This window comes from Triturus cristatus, chromosome 2_1, assembly GCF_964204655.1.
Source record: "Triturus cristatus chromosome 2_1, aTriCri1.1, whole genome shotgun sequence".
In the NCBI taxonomy this organism is placed as follows: Eukaryota; Metazoa; Chordata; class Amphibia; order Caudata; family Salamandridae; genus Triturus; species Triturus cristatus.
The window spans coordinates 968,906,000-968,928,047 of NC_140581.1; the positions used below are offsets into that span (position 1 = coordinate 968,906,000).

At 42.1% G+C, this 22,048-nt stretch overlaps 1 protein-coding gene across 1 annotated transcript in view; it reads right to left on the reverse strand.

The window, feature by feature from the left end:
- FREM1 (FRAS1 related extracellular matrix 1) overlaps positions 1–22,048 on the reverse strand; it is a 578,635-nt gene that overhangs the window by 277,676 nt on the left and 278,911 nt on the right. The window contains exons 12-15 of the mRNA XM_085633804.1: positions 21,153–21,243; positions 19,960–20,127; positions 13,293–13,501; positions 3,224–3,317 (exon numbers count right to left, since the gene is read on the reverse strand). Coding sequence (XP_085489930.1) covers positions 3,224–3,317; positions 13,293–13,501; positions 19,960–20,127; positions 21,153–21,243 — 562 coding nt within the window. The remainder of the gene's footprint in view (positions 1–3,223; positions 3,318–13,292; positions 13,502–19,959; positions 20,128–21,152; positions 21,244–22,048) is intronic.

Below are 22,048 nucleotides of genomic sequence, written 5' to 3' on the forward strand. Positions count from 1 at the left end.
TCTCTAAACTTTTAATGAGGGAGGTGGATGTTTCAGGCATATAGACAAATGCATGTAAGAGAAAATAAAAAGGCACTCTTGTTTAACTACTTTCCAATCGCATTCATGGTTTTCTGAATGGGCTCAATTGTCTTTAAGAAAGTCCATTTTGACTTATTTTTTGCTTTTAGGCACTGAACAGATAAGGCGTAAAGAAACACAGTCTAGCTTCTTTATAGACGTCTACTTTAGTAGCAGGAGTTCATCAACATAATGGCAGATTTGCAAATTGTATTTAACATTTTAATGTACCTTTTAATATGATGTATGAAGGCACTCATGCTGGAGAAATATGGAAATCTTGATTTATAACTGAATAAAATATCAGAAGATACTGGGTGCATTAGACCTCAAAGAATCAATGGGTCCCTGTGCTGACAAGGCACTTTACATTTGTGATGAGGGATAACAAACATTTATTAAAACCCCACTTTAATGTAATCCCAATACTAGTCAAGAGCAAGCAGGTCCTATGTACCAGACATTTTCATTTTAAATTTAGATGAAAATCACAGGGCCCTCGTGTACAAGTAAGTTTGTGTCATCAGTGTAAGTCTCACTCAATTTACCATTGTGGGTTATACACACGGGAATGGTTTTCCATTTTAATACAAGTACATGTGATATGGAAGAAGTACATGGGCGGAAACTCATTAGTGATGGTGAAAGTGAGGTGCTGAAAAAGCATACATTTAGAGTGTTTAAGTCAGGGGCATAAGGCAACTTGCAACTTTTGCTGTGAAGGGGGTGGGGATTTTAAGAAGGTATTTGTATATCCAAGAGGAATCTGGGGCCCCTACTACATTTTGCAGATCGGAACGTCACCTTTTTGTATTATGCGACTTTTTTTAGTGGGCACAAGAATACTCTGATGTATCTATGTTGATCTATGTCCTGGTTGTGCAACTGCAGCGTGGCTCTCATTATTTATATTTACCACTATGCTCAGCCTGTTTGTGGAAAGGATGTTCTGATAAAATCCACAGGTGAGTATCTTTGCAAGCCCAATAGCTACATGTAGACACTCGACCCCATACGAGTGATCTTGTGGATGGCTTCTCATCTGGTTGAAATATCAATATGGCTTCATACCGATGGATTCCAACGAAGCAATGTGACATTTCATAAGGCTGATAGAGTAGCCCCAAAAAAGAGGTTCAAAGATGGGGGGCATTTGCAAGGGAAGTAGGCACTCAAAAAGGGGGAGCATTTATTTAAGGAGTAGATAATATTTGGGTAACATTATTCAACCGCTGAGCAATAAATCAAAACAAGATGTACATGTAATTATGTCCAGGCAATAGTTTGCTATTTTACATAAAGTTTAAGTTTTTTTCAGCTACCAACCCATTAAAACAAATTGATTGCTTTTTGTCTTTGTGGGTCCTGTTATTTCTGGAGTTAAGTTAGGCGTTCCACAATTAAAGAGGTATTAACACAAAATTGTCGATGTGCCTAATCTCTCTCACAACTCTAAAGGACTGGGGTAAATGGGATCAAAATGAAAGAAGGCTACCAGGGTAGAAGTTTAGAAACGGTCTGAAGGTAAGTGAGTGTTTTGGTGTATCTTCACTTGAAAGAGGATCTGGGCTCTGAAAGTCACAGTTCAACACATCTATTTAAAATATGTTGAACTCACAGAGGTATCTCACTTTACAATACAAACCTCGTGTCCAAGGAGGTTTTGTACATCTCAGATTCTACCATTACAACTTAAGATCTCGTAAACTTAATAGAACATTAAAAGCATGATCAATCTTATTTGCTAACTATGCTGTCTTGATTGTGAAAGTGCATCTCATGCTCTCTGTTTGGATGTCACTGATTTCTGAAGTACCTACAGTAGACAATGCCATGACATATGTGGATTACTGAGTAACTAACAAGATTGCACATGTGTAGTTCACTTCATGGATTTATCACTTAAGTGTCTTGCAATGCAGATATTAAGGAGTCTTGTCAAGATGTATGCTGATTCAAAAAGTTAATCAACTATTTTTTTGGATCAGCAGTTTTTGTTTTTTATTTATGGTGATCATTGGGACTAAATCTTTTTTCAGTTTATATAAGGGCCCCTGGTCTTTAGTGATCGTAAACGTGTTTCCATTGTTTTTATTTAGTTATTAATAATGTTACCTTTTCAAGCTGCAAATTGTTTCTTAATATGCTAAAATGAGTTGTTTTCAAAATAGTGATAACAACAAACTGAAATTAACTGACTAGGAGCAGTGGATTTACGTACACATGGATACAACCGCTAACATGGAATAATAAATACCTTTTGGAAAGGAAGTGCACTTTAAAATTATAAATGGATGCACCGCTAACTACATATCTGAAATCTTTGCTAGGTGCATACCCCTCCACAATCTTCCCTTAGCAAGCCAACATTTTCTAGCATACCCATATCTCCTTGTGCAACCTCGAAGGTACAGTGGTTTAAATTGCTCAGGTGCTATCACTGAAATACACCCCCCCCAACTAAGCTACTTTTCATTGCCACTCTGGATACGTTTAAGGAAGCTCTAAAAATGCATCTTTGCCTCAGCCATGCCCCTATACCAACCACTTCCACATGTAAATCTGCATACTGTATTATATATTATTACAATGACTTCTAATGACACTCGCCTGCCAACAATGTTTGTTTTGTAGCTCTGTAACAAATACAAGATTAAGTACATCCATTTTTGCCGAATGCTTTTGCTATTGGTATATGAATAGATGAATGAATACAAAAAATAAAAAAGGAAGGCAAATGCACAAATTGCAAAACAAAATAAAAAAAAAGGCAAAAAAAAGAGTAAAGTAAATAAAATGCGAGAAGCATTAGTAAAACGTGGTTAAACAATGGTGGCCAGACATGATTAACCACTTACAAATCATGGAATACTACAGTACTTCATAGACATAAGAAGAGGGTAGAGAAGAAACAAGTAAAGAATTTCAGATAAAACAGAAGATGACCTATACACAAAATTGTCTTCCATAAGAAGGTGTGACTCATTCCTGAAAATTCAGGAGTAAGTCACACATATTTACACTGGACGCAGATGACCTGACATTAAAGGCCTAATTTATAGTTTGCTGGATGGACACTCTTTCACAAATTCTAATGCTTCAAGAATTACATGATTTAATGCTGATAGCATCTGCAAGAACAGCACTGTCAGACATCACTAACCTTGATTTGGAGGAGGAATTCTGCAGAATTTGTACCATCGGTGGCAGTGAAGAGGACGTCATCGTACAGACTTTCAGAACCATCGTGTTGGTACCTGCAAGAAATAAATATTCATCTACATTATCATCGTATTGTGAAATTGTTTACTAAAACAAATCAACAGTAAACATCATTGAAAGACTAAAATTAAAAACAAGTCATAAGGGGAGAAGAGCACAGCACAAAGCAAGCAGTTTTCTGAATGTATTAAATTAGTATTGAAGAGAATGCATAAAAAAACTAAAGGGTTGAAAGGCAAAGGTGAAATGGAGATGAGAACAAGTGGAATGAATTAACATGAAAATACGTATTAACACAAGATGTGCACAGCCTATTCTTGTTTAGCTATTTTTATAAAAATACATAACAAAGCTTTGCCTCTGTAAACTGCAGCAGATTAAATCAGAATATAATCCCCAAAATTGCAGACTGGCTCTGTTTAGAACAAGGGAATTTTGTGAATCATTCAAAATACGATCAGAGATGCAAGCATATGTCCAAATAGAGGTGCTGACTTAATTATTGGTTGATGGAATAATTACCGTCGCCATGCAGGAATACTTTACTCCCATCATGACAAGGGTACTCTGCTTGCCTTACTTAGAGATGTCAGCTGCCCCAACGAACATTTGAGGGAAGCTGACTTTCTAAGTAGTGTACCAAAATGAGGTGGCAATGGACGCAGACATCACAGGGGCATATCTACTCATGCAGTAATGTCCTAACATGTACAACAATGCACCCTGCCTTAGGGTTCTAAGGCCTGTTGTAGGGAGTGACTTACATATAGTATACGCAGTGTGCATGCGCATGGCACACAGAGAATGTGACAAGTCATGTTTTCAAAATGGATTGCACCATTTCATGCTGCCTGCAATGGCAGTCTGCATGCAATTTGTGTGGGAATTCTTTAGGGTGGCATAATACAATCTGCAGCCCTGTGGGACCCACTGTAGTACCCATTCCCTAGGTACCAGGGGTACCATTCACAAGGGACGAACAGGGGTGCTAAAGTCCTTCCCAATTGTTTAATAATTGAACATGTACCTTGTTTTAGGGAAAGAGCACTAGCACTGGGGCATGGTTAGCAGGGACCCATTGTACTTTCAGTCGAAAAGCATCAGTACTAGGGCAAAAAGTTGGGGTGACCATGTTATAGAGAGGCACAGTCCTATAGTGCTCCATCGTCGTTGCAATGGCGTACCCTTTCCACCAACTGTTTAACTGGTCCCAAGGTCATTTAACAAGGTCCTTCTTAGAGGGATAAGTGGTGTTCAACAACATCGGATGGAGCAATAACAGCTCTGCTATGTCATAGATATGTAAATACATGTTTGTTACAGTAAAACTGGGAAAAGCTCATTAAGCAGTTACTTTGATAGCTCCATCTGTTATTTGGATAACAGTGGTAATTCAAGAACTAATACACGCTGACAAATGCTGACGTCTTGGTATGTGTGCATTTGTCAGACCAAGACCAATCTGGGGTCACCGAGCCTCTTTGGTGATTCTAGATAACCTTGAGCTGATTGCACGGCTCCATTACGGCGATGATACAGTTACATGTCTTCCGCTTCGACTTTTTTTTTTTTTTGAAAATAGCATGGTAAAACTTCCTTCCACTTTTTTTTTTTTTTTTTTTTTTTTAAAGAAACCTTTATTGGACTTCAAGGAGTTACAAACATGGGCCTACAACCCTTTGGGCCGGCCGCTATGTATCATGAGACGTATCATTCACCGTTATACCGATTGGTCAATCCGGGGAGCCCGTCAGTCCATCATCGCACCCAATGAAGGCAGAAGCAACAGCTGAATGACAATATTAGATACGGTTTCAGTTTTCAATTTAAAATTAAGAAACATTATACACAAACAAGGCAATAGACATTGTAAATAGCAGGACGAGCTCCCCGGGGTAGGGAACCAATGATCAGCGACAGAGAAGGGAGGGGGGCACGGGAGCAGAGGAAAAAGTAAACTGTAACACACTCGTAACTTAACAGACGAGGAATGCTCGGCTAGGGGGACGAAGAGGCATCCAGTACAACAGCCAGTGGAGGGGCACAGATGTCTTCGCGATAAGCGTTCCACGGACCCCACACCTCAGTCCATTTCCGCGGCTTGCCTCTCGCTACATACACTGTCTTTTCTCTAAACATGCACCAATCCATATTCTCCTTCCACACCGAGACCGTGGGCGGCCTCTGGGAACCCCATAACTGGGCAATGTTACGTTTGGCCACCATATTTCCCAAAGTCGCCGACCGCGTCTGTGCCGCATTATAATCGTTTGGCTCCCACACGTTCAGCAGGCATCTCCTAGCTTCTGGAAGCAGCGCAACGTGAGTGACTTCCTCCATTACCGCATGCACCCGACGCCAAAAGAGCGCCACCTCAGGGCATTCCCATATAACGTGAAGGAAAGTACCCAGCGAACCACAGCCACACTTACACATCCCATCCACGGAGAAACCCATGCGCATCAGGCGGGGACCAGTAACGTACACTCTATGGAGTATCTTTAGTTGTACGAACCGAAGGCGGGCCGGAATTGCCACCTCCCGCGGGGAGGCTATTGCCGAGACCCAGTCCTCATCATCTAATTCCACACCGTCAGCCACCCAGATCTCCCTCAAGCGGGTCAACAGATCCGCCCGATCGTTGATAAGCTTTTTATAGATCAAGGAGATTGTGTTGTCAGGCACGTAGCCATCGAGCACCCTATCCTCCAGCGGGGAATTTTCCGGGATAGCGGTGGCATCAGGGAAAACCGAGCACAACGCATGACGGACCTGGGCATATCGGAAATACTCCCTATCGTTTAGCTTATATTCCGCTTTCAGCATTTCAAACGTTTTAAACTCCCCTTTCACCCAGAGGTCACTCACCTTACATATGCCAATCATATCCCATTTCTCAAACCCTTTGGTTTTCCACAAACAGCCCAGCCTTTCCGAAGCATACAGTGGAGTCGCTCGAGTCAGGCGGTCCTTCCAACCCATCGCAGCATTAGCAGCATGCCACACCCGTACCGCTATCTTTGTTGGGCCTGTCAACTGCACACCAGGAGACTTCGAATAGAGTGCTCTATTATAGTCCCCCCCAGGCAATAGCATTTTATCCATCTCGAACGCCGGGTTCAGGGCCGGCCCGTACATCCCGTGGTTCACCGCCGCCAATTGGGACGCCCAATAATAACGCTTGATATCGGGGAGTGCAATACCTCCATCATACCAAGGGAGTGTCAATTTTGTGAGAGCGATTCGGGGTCGCCCGTCCCAGAACAACCGCCTCTGCAGGCTCTCCACCTCACGGAAATAGCGGGCCGGTATGACGTCGAGTGTATTTTGCAGTGCATACAGGAATCGTGGCAGCGACATAATTTTAAACAACGCCGCGCGCCCGAGCGGCGAAAGCGGAAGCCGTCGCCACCTCGAGACGTCGGCCCTCATTCGTTGGAGTGGGGGGAGTAGGTTCCGCTCATAACGGGCCACAGGGTCCAAAGTTATGAACACTCCCAGGTATTTAAACCCTGACAGCGCAATCTGGATAGGGCAGCCACGCGGTAGGAGAGGAGCGTCCCCAGAGAGAACATAGACGCATGACTTGGCCCAGTTAATGACCAAGCCGGAGTTGCGACCAAATGAGTTCAGAACATCGACCAGTACTATCAAAGACTGCCGGGGAGATGTGAGGTACAGGAGAATGTCGTCCGCATAAAGAGAAATGCGGTCCTCAAATTCAGGCATCCACCTAATGCCGCGCAATGAGGGCTCCCATCGTAACCAGGCAGCCAGAGGTTCCAAGGCAAGCGCAAAAAGGAGGGGTGACAGCGGGCAACCCTGCCGCGTTCCTCTTCCCAGCCCGAAGGGCGCCGACACTCTGCCATTCACAACTACCTGAGCCAACGGTTCCTCATACAGCAACCTCACCCAACCGATAAACCCGGGGCCAAAACCAAATATCGCGAGCGCCGCCCAAAGATATGGCCATTCTAGGGTATCGAACGCCATAGTGGCATCCAAGGACGCCAAAACGGCCGGTTCACGTATGTACTCCGCTCTGGCGAGCACTCCATGAAGACGTCTCAGGTTCAGGGCCGTATTACGGTGAGGTATGAAACCGGACTGGTCCGGATGGATCAAGTCGCCGACGACCCCAACCAGACGGTTAGCTAAAACCTTAGCAAGAATTTTAGGCTCAGCATTTAATAAGGAGATGGGCCTGTAAGAAATACACTGATCCCGCGGCTTCCCCTCCTTGTGAATCACGACTATGGTAGCGAGACGCTGATCATAGGGGAGGGAGCCCACGTCACGTGCCTCAAGAAACATGTTGCGGAGATGAGGGGCAATCTTGTCTGGGCGCAGTTTATACAGTTCAATGGCAAGGCCATTGGGACCCATGGCCTTGCCAGAAGCGATCGAGCGAATGGCCAAAGCAATCTCGTCAGGCGACAACGTCGCATCCATCAGTGCCCTATCCGCCTCTGACAAAGACGGCAACACTATATCTCTCAGCAACAGATGAGAGTCACCCTCAAGACCATTCGAGACTGGAGAATATACGTCACGGAAATAAGTCGCGAAACATTCAACAATTTCCACAGGGTCAGTCACACGCACGCCATCCGCTCTCTCAATAACCGGCACCACTCGACTCGCTCTCTCCTTCTTGTCCAACCATGCAATCAATTTACCAGCCTTGTCCCCCACATCGTATAAGCGCCCCTGTTGCTCTCTACTCATCACTTTGGCTGCGTCAGTAACCAACGCTCTATAGTCAAGCTGCTTAAGACTGAGAACATGCAACGTATCTTTCATAACACCCAGTTCCAGGTCCCCCTCCAACTTGGTTATGTCGTTTTCAAGGCGAACCACCTCTTCAGTCTTGCTTTTCTTGGAGTGGGAAATGAGAGAAAGAGCCTGCCCACGGAGCACTGTTTTGAAGGCTTCCCATAACGAGACAGCAGAGGACACTGAACCCACGTTTTCAGTGAAATAGCGGTCAATAGACTTGACCAGGTCCGCCCGGATTTTAGGATCACGCAGGTACCAGGGGTTTATCGGTGCCACCCTCCCCTCAGCCCCGTGGGTGACCTCAATGTGCAACAGTAGTGGGGAGTGATCGGAAATACCCCGGGCCAGATGTCTTACTTCTCTAATCATCACAGCTTGGGCCGCCGGCATAAGGACATAATCAAGTCTCGACAAACTCCCATGGGCTCCTGAGTGAAAAGTGTATTGCGCCTGCCCTGGGTGCATTAGTCTCCAGCAGTCTATCAGTCCGAGGGTATCTATAAACTCACTCAGCCAGGCCTGTGCCCCCGGGAGATCCCTGGGAGGGTGACGATCCGCCCCGCCAGATACGACAGAGTTAAAATCGCCCCCCACCACCAGAACCCCCCCCGGGAGTCCCAGGACCATTCGCCCCAAATCAGCGAAAGTTACGGTCTGTAATCCTGGTGGGACATAAACAGAAACGAGCGAGATGGTTCTGCCCTCCCATCGGCCTACAAGTGCAGTATACCGCCCTCTATCATCATGGATCACATCGTCCACCTCCAACGGGAGAGAGGCTCTAATCAGGATGCCCACCCCGCGTGAGCCAGAAGTGAAACCAGAGTGCGCCACGAGACGATATCCCCTCCTATTCATAGCATGGCAAGAATTCCCAATTAGATGCGTTTCCTGCAGAAAGACAATATCTGGCGACAGCCGTTTCAAAAACTGCAGCACTACTCCGCGTTTAATCCTATCCCCCAAGACATTCACATTCCACGAGAGTACTCTCAATCCCCTACCCCCCATCCCATCCCAGCGCACAACCCCCCCCCCCCCAGAGAACACGATCCCGACCACCAATCGTATGGCATGACGTTGCCTTGTAGAACATTCAAACATTCCCCAACTCCCCCCCAATCTTCCCGTTACAACTCCCCCCACCCTGCACCCCTGCGTGAGCCCATGTAGCCCCCCCAACTTGCAGTGTGCCTGTCGCCCTAACATTAACTACGCTACAAAAAGAGACCCCAGAGGAGGAAAGAGCCTCACTGAGCACCCCACAACCCCCGGGCATTGAATAGAAACACCAAACCAAAATATGGAAGTGTCATCACAGTAGTCAGTCACCGGGAACCAAAAGTCTATTCCTGTCCATCCAAGCCCACTCCGTTCCCTTCGGTCTGTCCCTCTCGACGTCGTTGCTGAGGCAGGGTATCAAGCCAATCTCCAACCTCCTCCGGCCGATCAAAGAAGTGCGTCCGATCCTCAAACTCAACACGCAACCTGGCCGGAAAGAGCATCGCATATTTCAGGTCCATGTCTCTCAGCCGCCGTTTGACACCCATGAACTCCTGTCGCTGCTTTTGGACCAATTGTGTGAAGTCCGGGTAGAAACTGATATGAGTGTTCTCGAACTTCGTCGGCCCCCTCACCCTCGAGGCCTGCAGTATAGCATCCCTGTCCCTGAAATGAAAAATTCTGGCGATGATTGGCCGTGGGGGAGCGCCCGGTTTGGGCTTACCACCCGGAACTCTATGGGCCCGCTCAACCGCAAAGAATTTACTCAAGCCTTTGGGTGCGAGATGGTTGATCACAAGGTCTTCCACGAAGAGGTCAGCCGCAGGGACCTCCGATTTCTCCGGCACCCCGATTATGCGCACATTATTCCGCCGAGTCCTACTTTCAAAATCCTCCAGTCGACGGACAGACAAAGCAGTGGACGTCCGCAGATTACTGACCTCGGCTTGCAGGTCAGACACGTCCGTTACCAGACTCGACGTCGTCAGACCCAAGGATTTGACCTTTTCATTTGTTTGTGAAAGGTCCGCTCTGACTAGTTTAACGTCGATCAAAACCGCGTCCAATTTATGGGCCAATGTATCGAATTGCTGGCCGACCGCCACTTTCATCTCATCGATGGCACCCATGATGTCCTGCAATGTTAACTCCGTTGACGATCCCGGGCCATCCTTGAGTCTCTCCGGTGACTTATGAGGGCCACCAGGGGAACCTCTCGACTGGGTATAGCGATCCATGTTGTTAGCTTGAGTATGAGCTCCCCGCCTAGTCGTCTTCGATTTTTGCTTATCTCCGTCCAATCTAGCCGCCATTGTCTGATGGTCGCCAAGGGTGTCGGCCACCAACACGATGAGCAATCCCCGGAGAGCCAATCTAGGGAGCCTCGGTGATCCCGAAAGGTAGTCCAGGCTAGTGTCCAAGAGCAGGCAGGATACCCAGTCGTCCCACTATAAATCTGTGTTGACAATCCAAGGCCCCTCAGTTTCAGCGAGGAGACCCGAAACCGAAAGTGAAAGTAGGGGGTGCGCACCGGTCCAAGTCCCGCATGCCGTTGTTGTTCACTTTCTGCCCGGGCACCATGCCAACTCGAGTCCGGGGCAAGGTCCGGATTAGGCCGCCAACTTGGAATCGATGCTATTCCGGTTCCCGATGTCCGATTCGAATTTGGACAACAGGTATCACCTCCACGTAGGTTCGCCCGTAGAAGCCCGTCGATAGAATCAGGATAAATTCAGGATAGACGTGGGAAGTTGTGGAGGCCCTCGGGAGCCCTGTGCCTACGCGGCCATCTTGGTTGCGCGCTAGGCTCCTCCCCGTTTCGACTTTTTGATGGTACATTCTGTGCCTGCCATGGTGACTAAGGGTGCGGGGAATCAGGGTTTGATTCTGGAGAAAGAGCCTACAAAATGTCTACCACATCCAAGGAAGTCAGCAGGTATGCAAATTACCCACTCGCAACTCAGGGAGGAAGTGATGCAAAATAACATTACAGGACTCTTTTGAGACCCTGTAATTTGAATGAGTGCACTTTAAATCCTTTTTAAAGGAACCATTGGAGTGCAAGTTTGGTGCCAGCTCCAATAGCATATATTAAGGTTGCTACAGTAGAAGGCTTGTAGTTGGACCCTGGTATTGAAATGGCAGTCTGCCTCAAAGTATGCTATTGTGTGGCCCATGCCTCTGCGTCTTGGCACCCTATTGATGCTCTTGACTGAGTGACCTGTGGGTTCTGAAGTATTTACTTTGAAAGGTGGATGGTCACCTGAATACCTCAGCTAGGAAAAATAGAATAGGATTCTAGTTCAATTTTGCTTGTTTTTGGAATCGAGCCATGATTAAGAGGTATTGTTGGTGTATTTGTGTTGTGCAGCTAGAGGTGAAATTCTTGGACCGATGCCAAGATATACCAAAATGAAAGCATTTGCCAAGAATGGTTTCATAAATCAAGAATGAATGTTTGAAAATGATCCGATACCATCATAGCTCCAACCATAAACCATGTTGACTAGCGATCCGGTAGCATTATTCTCATGACCCGCCGAGTAACTTCCTGGAAAGCAAAGTCTTTGAGGGAAGTATGGTTGCAAAGCTGAAACTTAAAGGAATTGATGGAAGGGTGCCAAAAGAAGTGGATCCGGTGGTTTAATGTGACTCAACACGGGAAGCTTCAAACCGACCTTGACACTGAAAGGATTGACAGCTGGTTAAATCTATCTTTATTCTCCGGTGGTCCTTCTTAGAGGTGTTCAACAACATCGGATGGAGCAATAATAGCTCTGCTATGTCTTTAGATACCTTGGGCTACATGCCTGCTACATTGAACAGATCTGCATGTGTCTACCCTTTACCAACAGGTGTGGATAACCTGCTAAACCCTGTTTGTGAAAGGGATTGGAGAATTGTAATTATTTCAAAACAAAATTGGAGATGAGACCGATATCCTACAAGTACCGTAATTGAAAGATGAGCAGAGCATTGAAGAGAGAGTTCAACAGGGCATGATACCGTCAAGAGGTAAATGGGTGGGGCCCATGCGGTCCACCCAGAGCATTCAACACAGAAGGAAGGTGGATTATTTATGAAATGGATCCCCTCTATGAGACCACCACCAGGTTGCACCTGACCACACAGAGCGCATTTCCTCTGCAGCGGTGTGCTGCAAAATGCTCTGTGTTGGCTAGAAAGGCTTTGGGGTGACAGTTGGCTCTCTGTTCCGATATAGGAATGTTACAGGGTTCACTGTGCCAAAGGGGCCTTGAGAGATTGATCACCTCTACACCCTCCCATGGTAACCACCCCAGCCCCTCTTCGGGCCACTGAGGTGAGGATGGGGTATGGGGACCCATACTCCCAGCATGACTGTCGACCGAAAATGCTTCAACCGCATCATGCTCCCAGACACGGAGGCTCGCGTCAGGCACAAGGGGTCTGCAGCAATGTCAATTACCCACCTGACTCATTTTCAAACATGGACCAAGGTGTCTAACACCGGCAAGAGTCGGAGGGCCAATCAAATTCCTATAGTGTAATGAAGGTGAGGGTTATGCACTCTTTTGGAGAGGTGGTGCATGAGCGTGTGTGATAGGACCCGAAAGATGGTGAACTATGCCTTGTCATGGCAAAGGCAGAGGAAACTGTGGTCATATTCAGTTGCAGTCCTGACATGTAAATTGGACGTGTGACCTGGGAATGTGATGAAAGACTAATTGAACTATCTTGTAGCTGGTTCCCTCCAAAGTTTCCCTCAGGATAGCTTGCACTAGAAATCCCCCATTTTATTTGGCAAAGTAAACAATTAGAGGCTGTTGGGCCGAAAAAGGCTCAACCGTTTCTCAAACTTTAAATGTGTAAGAAGCCAGACTCCCTGCCATGGAGCCAGGTATTTAATGTGAGTGCCTAGTGTGTCCCTTTTAGTAAACAGAACTTGCTTATAGAGTGCATGTTTTTTCTATCATCTACTGATGAATCATAGGTTCTACTGACCCCACTTTTCTTTATATTCTGAGATACAAGAGTCATGCATCTCCCTTGGTAAATGTACTTGTCACCTATTCACCAATTCTGCACTGTGTAATCTAACTGTACATGAAGTGTATTTTCATAAATACATTTTCACTCAACCACTGTTGTTCTAACTAATAAATGATGACACAGAAAAATGACTGTTAGTTTGAGATGTTATTTAAAACAGCAGACTTTAAATAGGAAAAATATATACATGTCCTAACCTAACTTTAGAAGTCCTTATGTCACCCCATTGGATACTGCCTCCTTCCTCTACTGGTATTCCATCGAGATGTACTGCCCCATGCAGTGGTACTTTCTGAAGTTGTAGGGCGATGTTTTCCGACTTTGTGTCTGCATCAGTGACCAGTACATGATCGGAAGTGACAGTGCATTCTCCACCTTCTTCCACTTTCAGGGGGTTTGTAAACACCTGAGAATGGAAATATGTACTTATGAAAATGTATTTACCAAGAAAAGATTGCAAATTGATTCTTTATTTAAGCAGCATATTTTAGATATTGAAACCACAGTGATAGAAGATATTAGATTGTCTAAGAAACAGCTGGGTTGGATGAAAATGGTAACCTTTTGCAAAGAGAGCTGCATTAGTCATTATGTGTTTACTCTCTGAACCTAAACAATAGAATTCTGATATGAATCCTCTACTTTAGTCAAAAATCTGGTCAATCGTAAATCAAAAAAATAAACCTGTTTTCTAGCTTCTAAATTTGAAACACTTAGAAACAAGCTGCCTTCACCATTAACGGGCTTATTTATGAGAGGCTTGCGCCGCCTGTGTGTCACTTTATTTACGCTCTCTGGCGGCGCAAGCCTCACAATCACATCTATGAGGTGACGCAAAGCCACTCTGCGTGATGAAGTAAGACAAAGCAGCGCAAGTCTCTGTCTTGTCTTACTCTGCATCAAGGAGGCGTTCCATGGGTGTTGAGGTGGGTGGTCATAAATATGTTTTATAAATCAGCTTTGTTCCCAATATTCGGAACAGTTCATATAGTTTCCTCATTCACAAAGTCTGAATAAGCACAACACAGCAAAATTTCACATAAAACTAGAAGTTGTCTAAATACTCATACCAATTCAGAGATGAAGAAAGCAATTATAATGAACAAAATTAAAAGTCAAAAGTACCATCTTCATGATTTGCAATAGTTGTAGCCTAGTTCTCCCACCTATTCTACAGGAAAATGTTTCTACAACATAAATATAGTTCCTCCTGAATGGATATTGAGGAGTCAATAGTTATTCTTCTGTAATGTGTCTCTAGAGAGAGAGGTGAAACATTATTTCATTTTCATAATCTTGTTTGTCCATCAACACAATTGAGTCTCCTCTATCCACTGGTTTAATGTTGATAACTTCAGATTTTAATCTAAGAAGGATCTGTGATTCTTACTTGAGGAAACAGTTTTTAAATATTGGACTTGTTTTCAAATGTATCTACTTCCTGTAGAATCGATTTCTGAAATACTAACAATTTATTGTGCATACTGTTTGTTGCACATCAGAACATGGATCGAATTCTCAAGGCCAGATTATCCTTGTGTTAAAGGGTTTTCATTGGTGGAAAAGAACAAGTTCAAGTGTAGTTTCCTAAAAAACTGTAGCAATTTCAATCTCATGTTCAAATAGTCTGGCTTTAATGTGGGTAAGAATGAAAAACCTTTTCTCATCAAATTGGTTTCTGCATCATCCTAGAACCTATTTGTTCATTTACAGATTTGATTAATTCTTTTTGCCCCACCAGTAACCTATCTCCTTGTCTGGATTTTTCACACGCCCTGGTCTGGATTAATTCATCATTTTCCACGTTCTCACCATGACCTCGTCCCAACAAAAGGCCTCTGTTTGGACCTTCGAAACTGCTAGTGGAAGGTTCTGAATCACTGGTGGTGTTCGAGTAGAATGACCTATCTGGGAAATTAATTAACCTCCTGCATCCTTGGTACTGTGGTAATATCCTGGTATTTTCTTGCTGTTTATAATAATCCTTTTGTAAAGAATGATACACCCTTTCTAATGAGAAGTTAATCACATCTCTCTGCAACTTCTTCTGTTTCAAATTGTCAGTGATAGTTTTAAATCTACTAATCTCTCTTTGAAGCGAGAACAAGAGAGCTTTCAAATTAGATACTGTTGTATTCTTTTTTATGGCTTCCATGAATTCATTGATCAGTTCCAAATCTTTTTTACTCTTACATTTGGCAGTCTTAATTGAAAGTAACATACAGTCCCTTGAGAATTTTGTTGCAACGATACTAAAGTCCCACGGGTATTCAAGGGCATCTAGAAAGATTGCAGGATCATTCTTTACTTGTAGCCCGAGAAGTATTGTTCCTGCATGCAAATGTAGTAATAAAACTTCCCCTTGGAGATGAGTGTGAATCTGTTTATTTTTCAAACTTGTCAACTTTTCACCTTCAGTCTGCTGGGCTAAAGTAGAAGCATCCTCAACTGGATTGCGATTGATGGGTGAACAACCTTTACAACGCAACTGTTACAACGCACTACACTTACAACGAAATTTTTACAACGCAACATCCATTACAACGCATTCCATTACATAGCATGACACTACAACGCATGTTTAAAAACTACCTTTACAACGCATTCCATTACATCGCATACTACCTTTACAACGCATACCATTACAACGCAATCCAACACTTACCCTACTGTTGCACCCCCTGGAGATAGAATAGTAATTTTTACCCCTATTCTATGCGTTGTAATGGTATGCGTTGTAAAGGTAGTATGCGATGTAATGGAATGCGTTGTAAAGGTAGTTTTTAAACATGCGTTGTAGTGTCATGCTATGTAATGGAATGCGTTGTAGTGGATGTTGCGTTGTAAAAAATGCGTTGTAAGTGCATGCGTTGTAAAAGTGTGCGTTGTAACGACATACATCCCAATTGATGACCTTTGAAACAATTCCTCAATTTCTTCTGTGTAACTCAATATCTTCGGCTCTGACACTTCTTTGAACGGCTTATCTATGAAAACTTGAATCCTATATATGCGCAGAAGACTTTTATGCTAATTAATTCAGCCACATCAACAGTGGTGTACGTTATGACTGAATATTTTTAAAGACAACCCCGCTGAGCCTTTGCACACACAATGACCTTGTATTAAGAACAGGGTCCGATCCTGTTAAGGCACTAGAGGGAAGGATCAATGAAAAATCTGCGAAAACAAGGTCCCTATTGACCATTGATGTATCATCATTTTAAATAAAAAACACAAAGATGTGATTCAGTGTGGGTGTTTTCCTTACATATTTTTGTGAATTTCTAATTTTGATCATTTAATCATTTGACAGTCATTTTCTTTAGATGTCTAATATGTATGTAGTTTACTGTCATTAAGAATATACGTAAAGCTGCAGTGCAATAACCTCAATCTAAGCACGAGCAGAGGTAGGACTGTAAAAAAGCAATTAATTAGTACTTGGTCCATGCTCGGGGAAGGGACAAACACATGAGGAGAAAGTGAAACCAGCATGGGCTGACCAATGAGAAGCAATCTAATGAGCATGTCAATAGAGCAAACAAATATCAAGCAATGGGTGGGTTCCAACCCCCTTTTAGTTAACAAAATGTCTCACAAGTGACAGCAAGTGACAGACCTAAAAGCCATGGACAGGAATCCAGACAGAACTGATTACTAGAAGCTAAGATTAACGCAGACATTCCACTGATTGCTTTTCTGCTGTCTTTGGGAATCTCGTTAAATTAGAATGGTATGCTCTGACACTGCTACCGAGTTTGCTAATCCTCAGGGTTGAATCTGCACCTGACTAATGAGGTCCAACAAGGCCTAGAGTGATCTTTGATTGTTTGTGTTTTCCATCCCAGGGAAACTGGAATTGTAGTTCGGTCTCAGCTGTCCCCTGTGAGGTGGTGCCATGACTGATCTATGTATAGTTGGTTCACTTTTGCAGTGGCACAGATAAGCTTCAAAACTATCCACTCAATTCAAACATCTTACCCATTACTTTTTTGCTATTTACAGAAGCCTTTGTATGACAAAGACACCTGTGTTGTCCTCTACCTTTTAATTTCTTCCTCAGTAAACTCAACGATCTTCGAGTCCACTGAGGGAGGTCAATGGTTTTCTCTGATATTCCACATCAGCTAACAATGCTCAGCTGTCCTTTTGAATCAGGCTATTGCAAGACTGATAGTTAGTGGGGTTTAAAAAAAACCCTCAAGGTAAAATGCACTCAGTTTCTACTTAACAGGTGAGCTACTTGTCATGCATGTTGTATGTTTGGATTCATACGAAATGTATATTAAGAAAACACAGGACACTTTGAGAGTTAGAGGAGAGATTGAGGACCAACAAGCTTGCCCCTAACCATATGAACAAAACACAATGATGCTTGTGGACCAAGAGGTGATTTAAAAAAGCGTGGTCCTTAAGGTTTCTTTGAACAGCTCATTTGCTTAAGATGAAAACCCACACCCGCCCTGAGGTGGCATGTTTCATCACTATGATGAAGCATGCCCCTTTTCTGCATCACCTCTATGTCCATGTACATCATTGTGTTTTTGTATATGGAGGCTACACAGTCTGTGGGGTGTTCCCAAAACTATACTACACTTATTAAAAAATGGTGGATGTCATGCACATGGAAAGGTGATTCTGACTTTTGTGTCCACAGAGCAGATTTGAGGGCTGTGCCGTGGAGATGCCTCATAAACACCATAGCAGTTTTTAGCCAGGTCTGTTTTCTGGGTGCAATATACAGTCAGCCCATAATTCTGGTTGAACACAAAAGACTAACTGAACTTGTATCTGATGTGTGGCAATCCCCCATGAAGAGTAGCCTGGAGATAAACTTAATCATTTGGACTTCTGTGGCCTCTTCCATTTGTACTCTGCCTCAAAGTGTATGGAACTTCCAGAGAAGACACTAATGGCCACTGCCCACCTTCATGGGAGTACATATTTCCTTACCTTCTTTGTGAATGCCCAGGATGAAACCTGGGAAGATGTTCTCTACATCAGTTGACTAGGGTTATGCTTTTTTTTTTAACTAGCAACCTGAATTTGAGTGGTCATTTAATTCCTATCATTTTTTGATAAACACTTCTTCCTTTAGGTGTATGTAGTATTGTCTGACCATCTAGAGAACTTTGCTTCCCCAGCGCAGATGGATCGAAAACATGAATGTGCTGTTTTCTCCAAGATTTGGAAGAAATCATTTTCTTACCTGCAAGAATGATTTGCAACATGCCCATTCACATGATGTCCAAAAATCACGATCTTGTTGTGGCCGTTGAAAGTACAACTAATTTTTATCCAAAAATTATAATTTGCTTTGGAAATAGGTGTGTTTGAAATCAATTGAATTTGGATGGTTTTGTTTACAATATTGTTTGTATCGGGGCTGGAAGTTGTGCCTGCAGTCAGGGAGGAGTTCTCAACATAGTAGAAAATAGGGAAAAACAAAAATAGTTGATATAACTTAGAAATAAATACTAGAAATATTTTTATGTTAAATATCCTTAGAAATTACATTTATATATTTATTTTATATGTAGAACGAAATGAAGCGATGTACACCACTATAGGCCTAATTTTAAATAAAATTTGTAACTAATGGAAATATACAAAATGTAATGAAAATTATTTTCTGGAGCTTCAATTAAAAAATAAATTCCCCCCTTAAAGAAGCAAACATGTTTACTTATGCATTTTTAATTATTAAATATGATGTACAGAATTACCCAAAATTATTTTGGTCATATTTTTATAAACATTCTTCTTAAAAAAATTCTGCATTCAAAATAGGGTATTAAAATATGTTATAATTAAATAATAAATATGTACTATTTATATATATTTTTTACAATTAAAATATATGTTTTATATTTTGAAATATATGAAATAACTTGATTTAATTTTAAATTATTTCCTATGTGATTTTATTTTAAAAAACAACCTTCATTATTTTTTATATTGGGTGTAGCAGTACTGTATAGTCTTTTTTAGTAATGACTTACACTCAAAGTTTGTACACAAGCAGAAAGTAGTAAACTTACTCCGAAGTGTAAATTAATTAAAAGAGCAAATTGCCTTTGTGAATCAGGCCCTAACTTTTCAGATATACATCTAACTATCAATCTAGAAGTTGTGCAGGTCTCTCTGATCTAGTTCCCCATTACAGCGAATGATGCATTTTTCCTTGCTATGATATGCATCGAGCAAGAAAACACAAAAACATACATGGTTTGCTAAAGGCAAAAGAATGTAATAGTTCCCTGAATATAGGCAGTAGAAGGGTACAAGTCATCCAATCAAAAGGATGTTAAAGAAGCTTTGCTGCAGAGGGATAAACAGATGAAGAGAAGGTAAAGCCATTGATTAAGAAGCGAGGTTGCCAACTCTCCACATGATGTTGAAATATTTTCCACGTACAAGATAAACATTATAACCCATTGCACCCCTGAGCCAATGATTTATTTTGCTAAAATTGAAAGCTGTGTTGAGAGGAACATATATTTTCAGTTTAGATTGTAGATAAGCATATACATTGAGAATGATCATATAGCATTGAAAAAGGGCAGGGCCCCAAATATATCATCTCAGATAACATATCTCCATTCAGGTAAATCCTGCCATTTTCTTTTTTAACCAGAGTTGTGTTGGCAATAAGCATCACTACGAATACATTAACATTACAAGCTTGTCGTATACAGAACAAATATAAAGTAACTTGATAAAAAAATATTTAATAGTCCCTCACAATGGCTCTGTCAGGGTGTTTGGTTATATTAGACTCAAAAGCACACATGGGTATCGAGTACAATGTTCTTTTACTGCCTACAGAACTTTAGCAAATAGCATAATGTCTATACATACCTCTGGTGCCTGATTATCCACAGGTAAGATGGTGATATCGAAACAAATCCCAGAGAGTGTCCCTCCATGCTGGTTGCTGACAGAGAAAATAAACCTAATGTTTCGAATTTCAGGACCTACATCCTGTATCGGGGGCATGTAGGCAATCTTCATGTAATTCACAGCATGCTGGAAAAAAGTATTAACACTCAAATAATTGAAGCAATGTTATTTTCACATTTAAAAAAACCTAAAAAAAACAACTTAGTCAAAAAACCGTTCACAAAAAATGAATATTTGTGGAGGAAAATTAGATTTGTGGAAATAAGGTAGTCAGGAAGTTTTTTTTTGATTTTAGCAGATTCAAGGACTACCCAAAATTGTCACTTTCTAAATTGGATGGATAGATTAGCCACCAAAATCTAAATAATAACCTAAATTAGTAGACGATCGAAAAAAACGAATGTGTATTGCAAAAATGTACTGAAAGTACATTTAAAAATGTTCATGAGAAAAACTAAGAAAAAATGTACAAATGGTTATAATCCAAAGACACTTGAAAGCATATGAAAGCGTTGTTAAAAGCACATTTCATAGTGTAAGGAGGAACACTGACATCATTTTCGTATGTCACCTAGTAAGAAATTAGATACCTAGCGGCAGATTTTCATATTCTTGCTTATTAGGATGAGTTTATAAGCTACAGCGTAAATTGCTGTTCCTATTATAAAGAGGAGGCTTTTGCAATACAAATTGAAACAAAACATACAGAAGGCACAAGAAGAATATATATTTTTTTCGCCTTAGAATTCAGAATTGTGTGACATGTTTCTGCCAGGAAATTACAAAACAAATAATGCTTTACTAGTTTTCTCTTAGTCGGACATATATTGTCAAACTGTTCGATATTGATTGAATTCTGTTTTCAAATGCTTGATGTTAGGATACATTATATGTGTGTTTTTAACTTTTCAGAATATAGCAAATGTATTACTTACAAATAATGAAATAATATTAAATAAAAAATATTAGAAACATAGAACTGATAACTGATTCATCATTTTACTTTTCTCAAACTCTGGGAACAAAGTTTGTGATGCCTTTGTTGGGCACAGGAAACATAGCAAGTGAGACTGGATGAACAGTCAGAAGAACCTCTGTGTTGCAGTGATTTACATGGCTTTCATCACATATTTTCTTCTATTATACTATACCTGAGTAAAGGTCCTAAGCGTGGTGGCAGCAGGGTTCTTCATTAATTTGGGTACGCTGTCCACAAAAACTATCTTACCAGCATCTGAAAGACTATACAAAGAGAATGGATTACAACACAACTGGCTAGTACATTTTTTAGAAAAAAACACTGTGTTCTCTTGCTTCAAAACAATTCACATCATCAACAAATGTTGCATTGTGTTCTGCTTATTTGAAGTGTTATCGCACACAAAACTCTCCTCTGTTTATTGAAAGAATGAGAACATTTATTTGTATGTTAGATTATATACCATGAATAGCAAACATTATTCACACATAAAGTTATGTAATTTAGCAGTTCAGTATTTAATAAATAAATGTTCCCATTTAGGAAGTCATTGTAAAGAGCTGGCAGTGGTCTTCTGTACCAGAGTCTTCTCCATTGAGCCTGCCGCAGATGAATCACAAATTGGAAGCATCTCTTTGCAGTTAAATACCATCCCTACTTAGGTGTTGGTATCTGCTCAATGGTTTGCTTACGCAAATGTGGTCACAGACATTTGATGCTCATCACTGCAAATTGCAATTAGGAGAGAACTCCTCTTTCATGCCCCCTCTCGACTGTCATTAAGAATGAGTCAAAAAATCCTATTTTGTGAGCTGAACAAAACTTTACTGACTCACTAAAGTTTTTTTTTTGCATTGCAAAACACTCTTTTGATGTCACAAACCCTGTGATTTTGCGAATTGCAGGGCTCAGAGAAACAAAATGTTGTTGGCACCGACGCACTGGTACGGGCCCCTTCCTGCACATATGGTTGTCCTGTTCCGTGATCCAAACATATTGGAAGGAGATCGTAGGCCACATCAAAATGGTACTGGGCTATCCTCTCCGAGCTGACCCCGCTACCCTGGT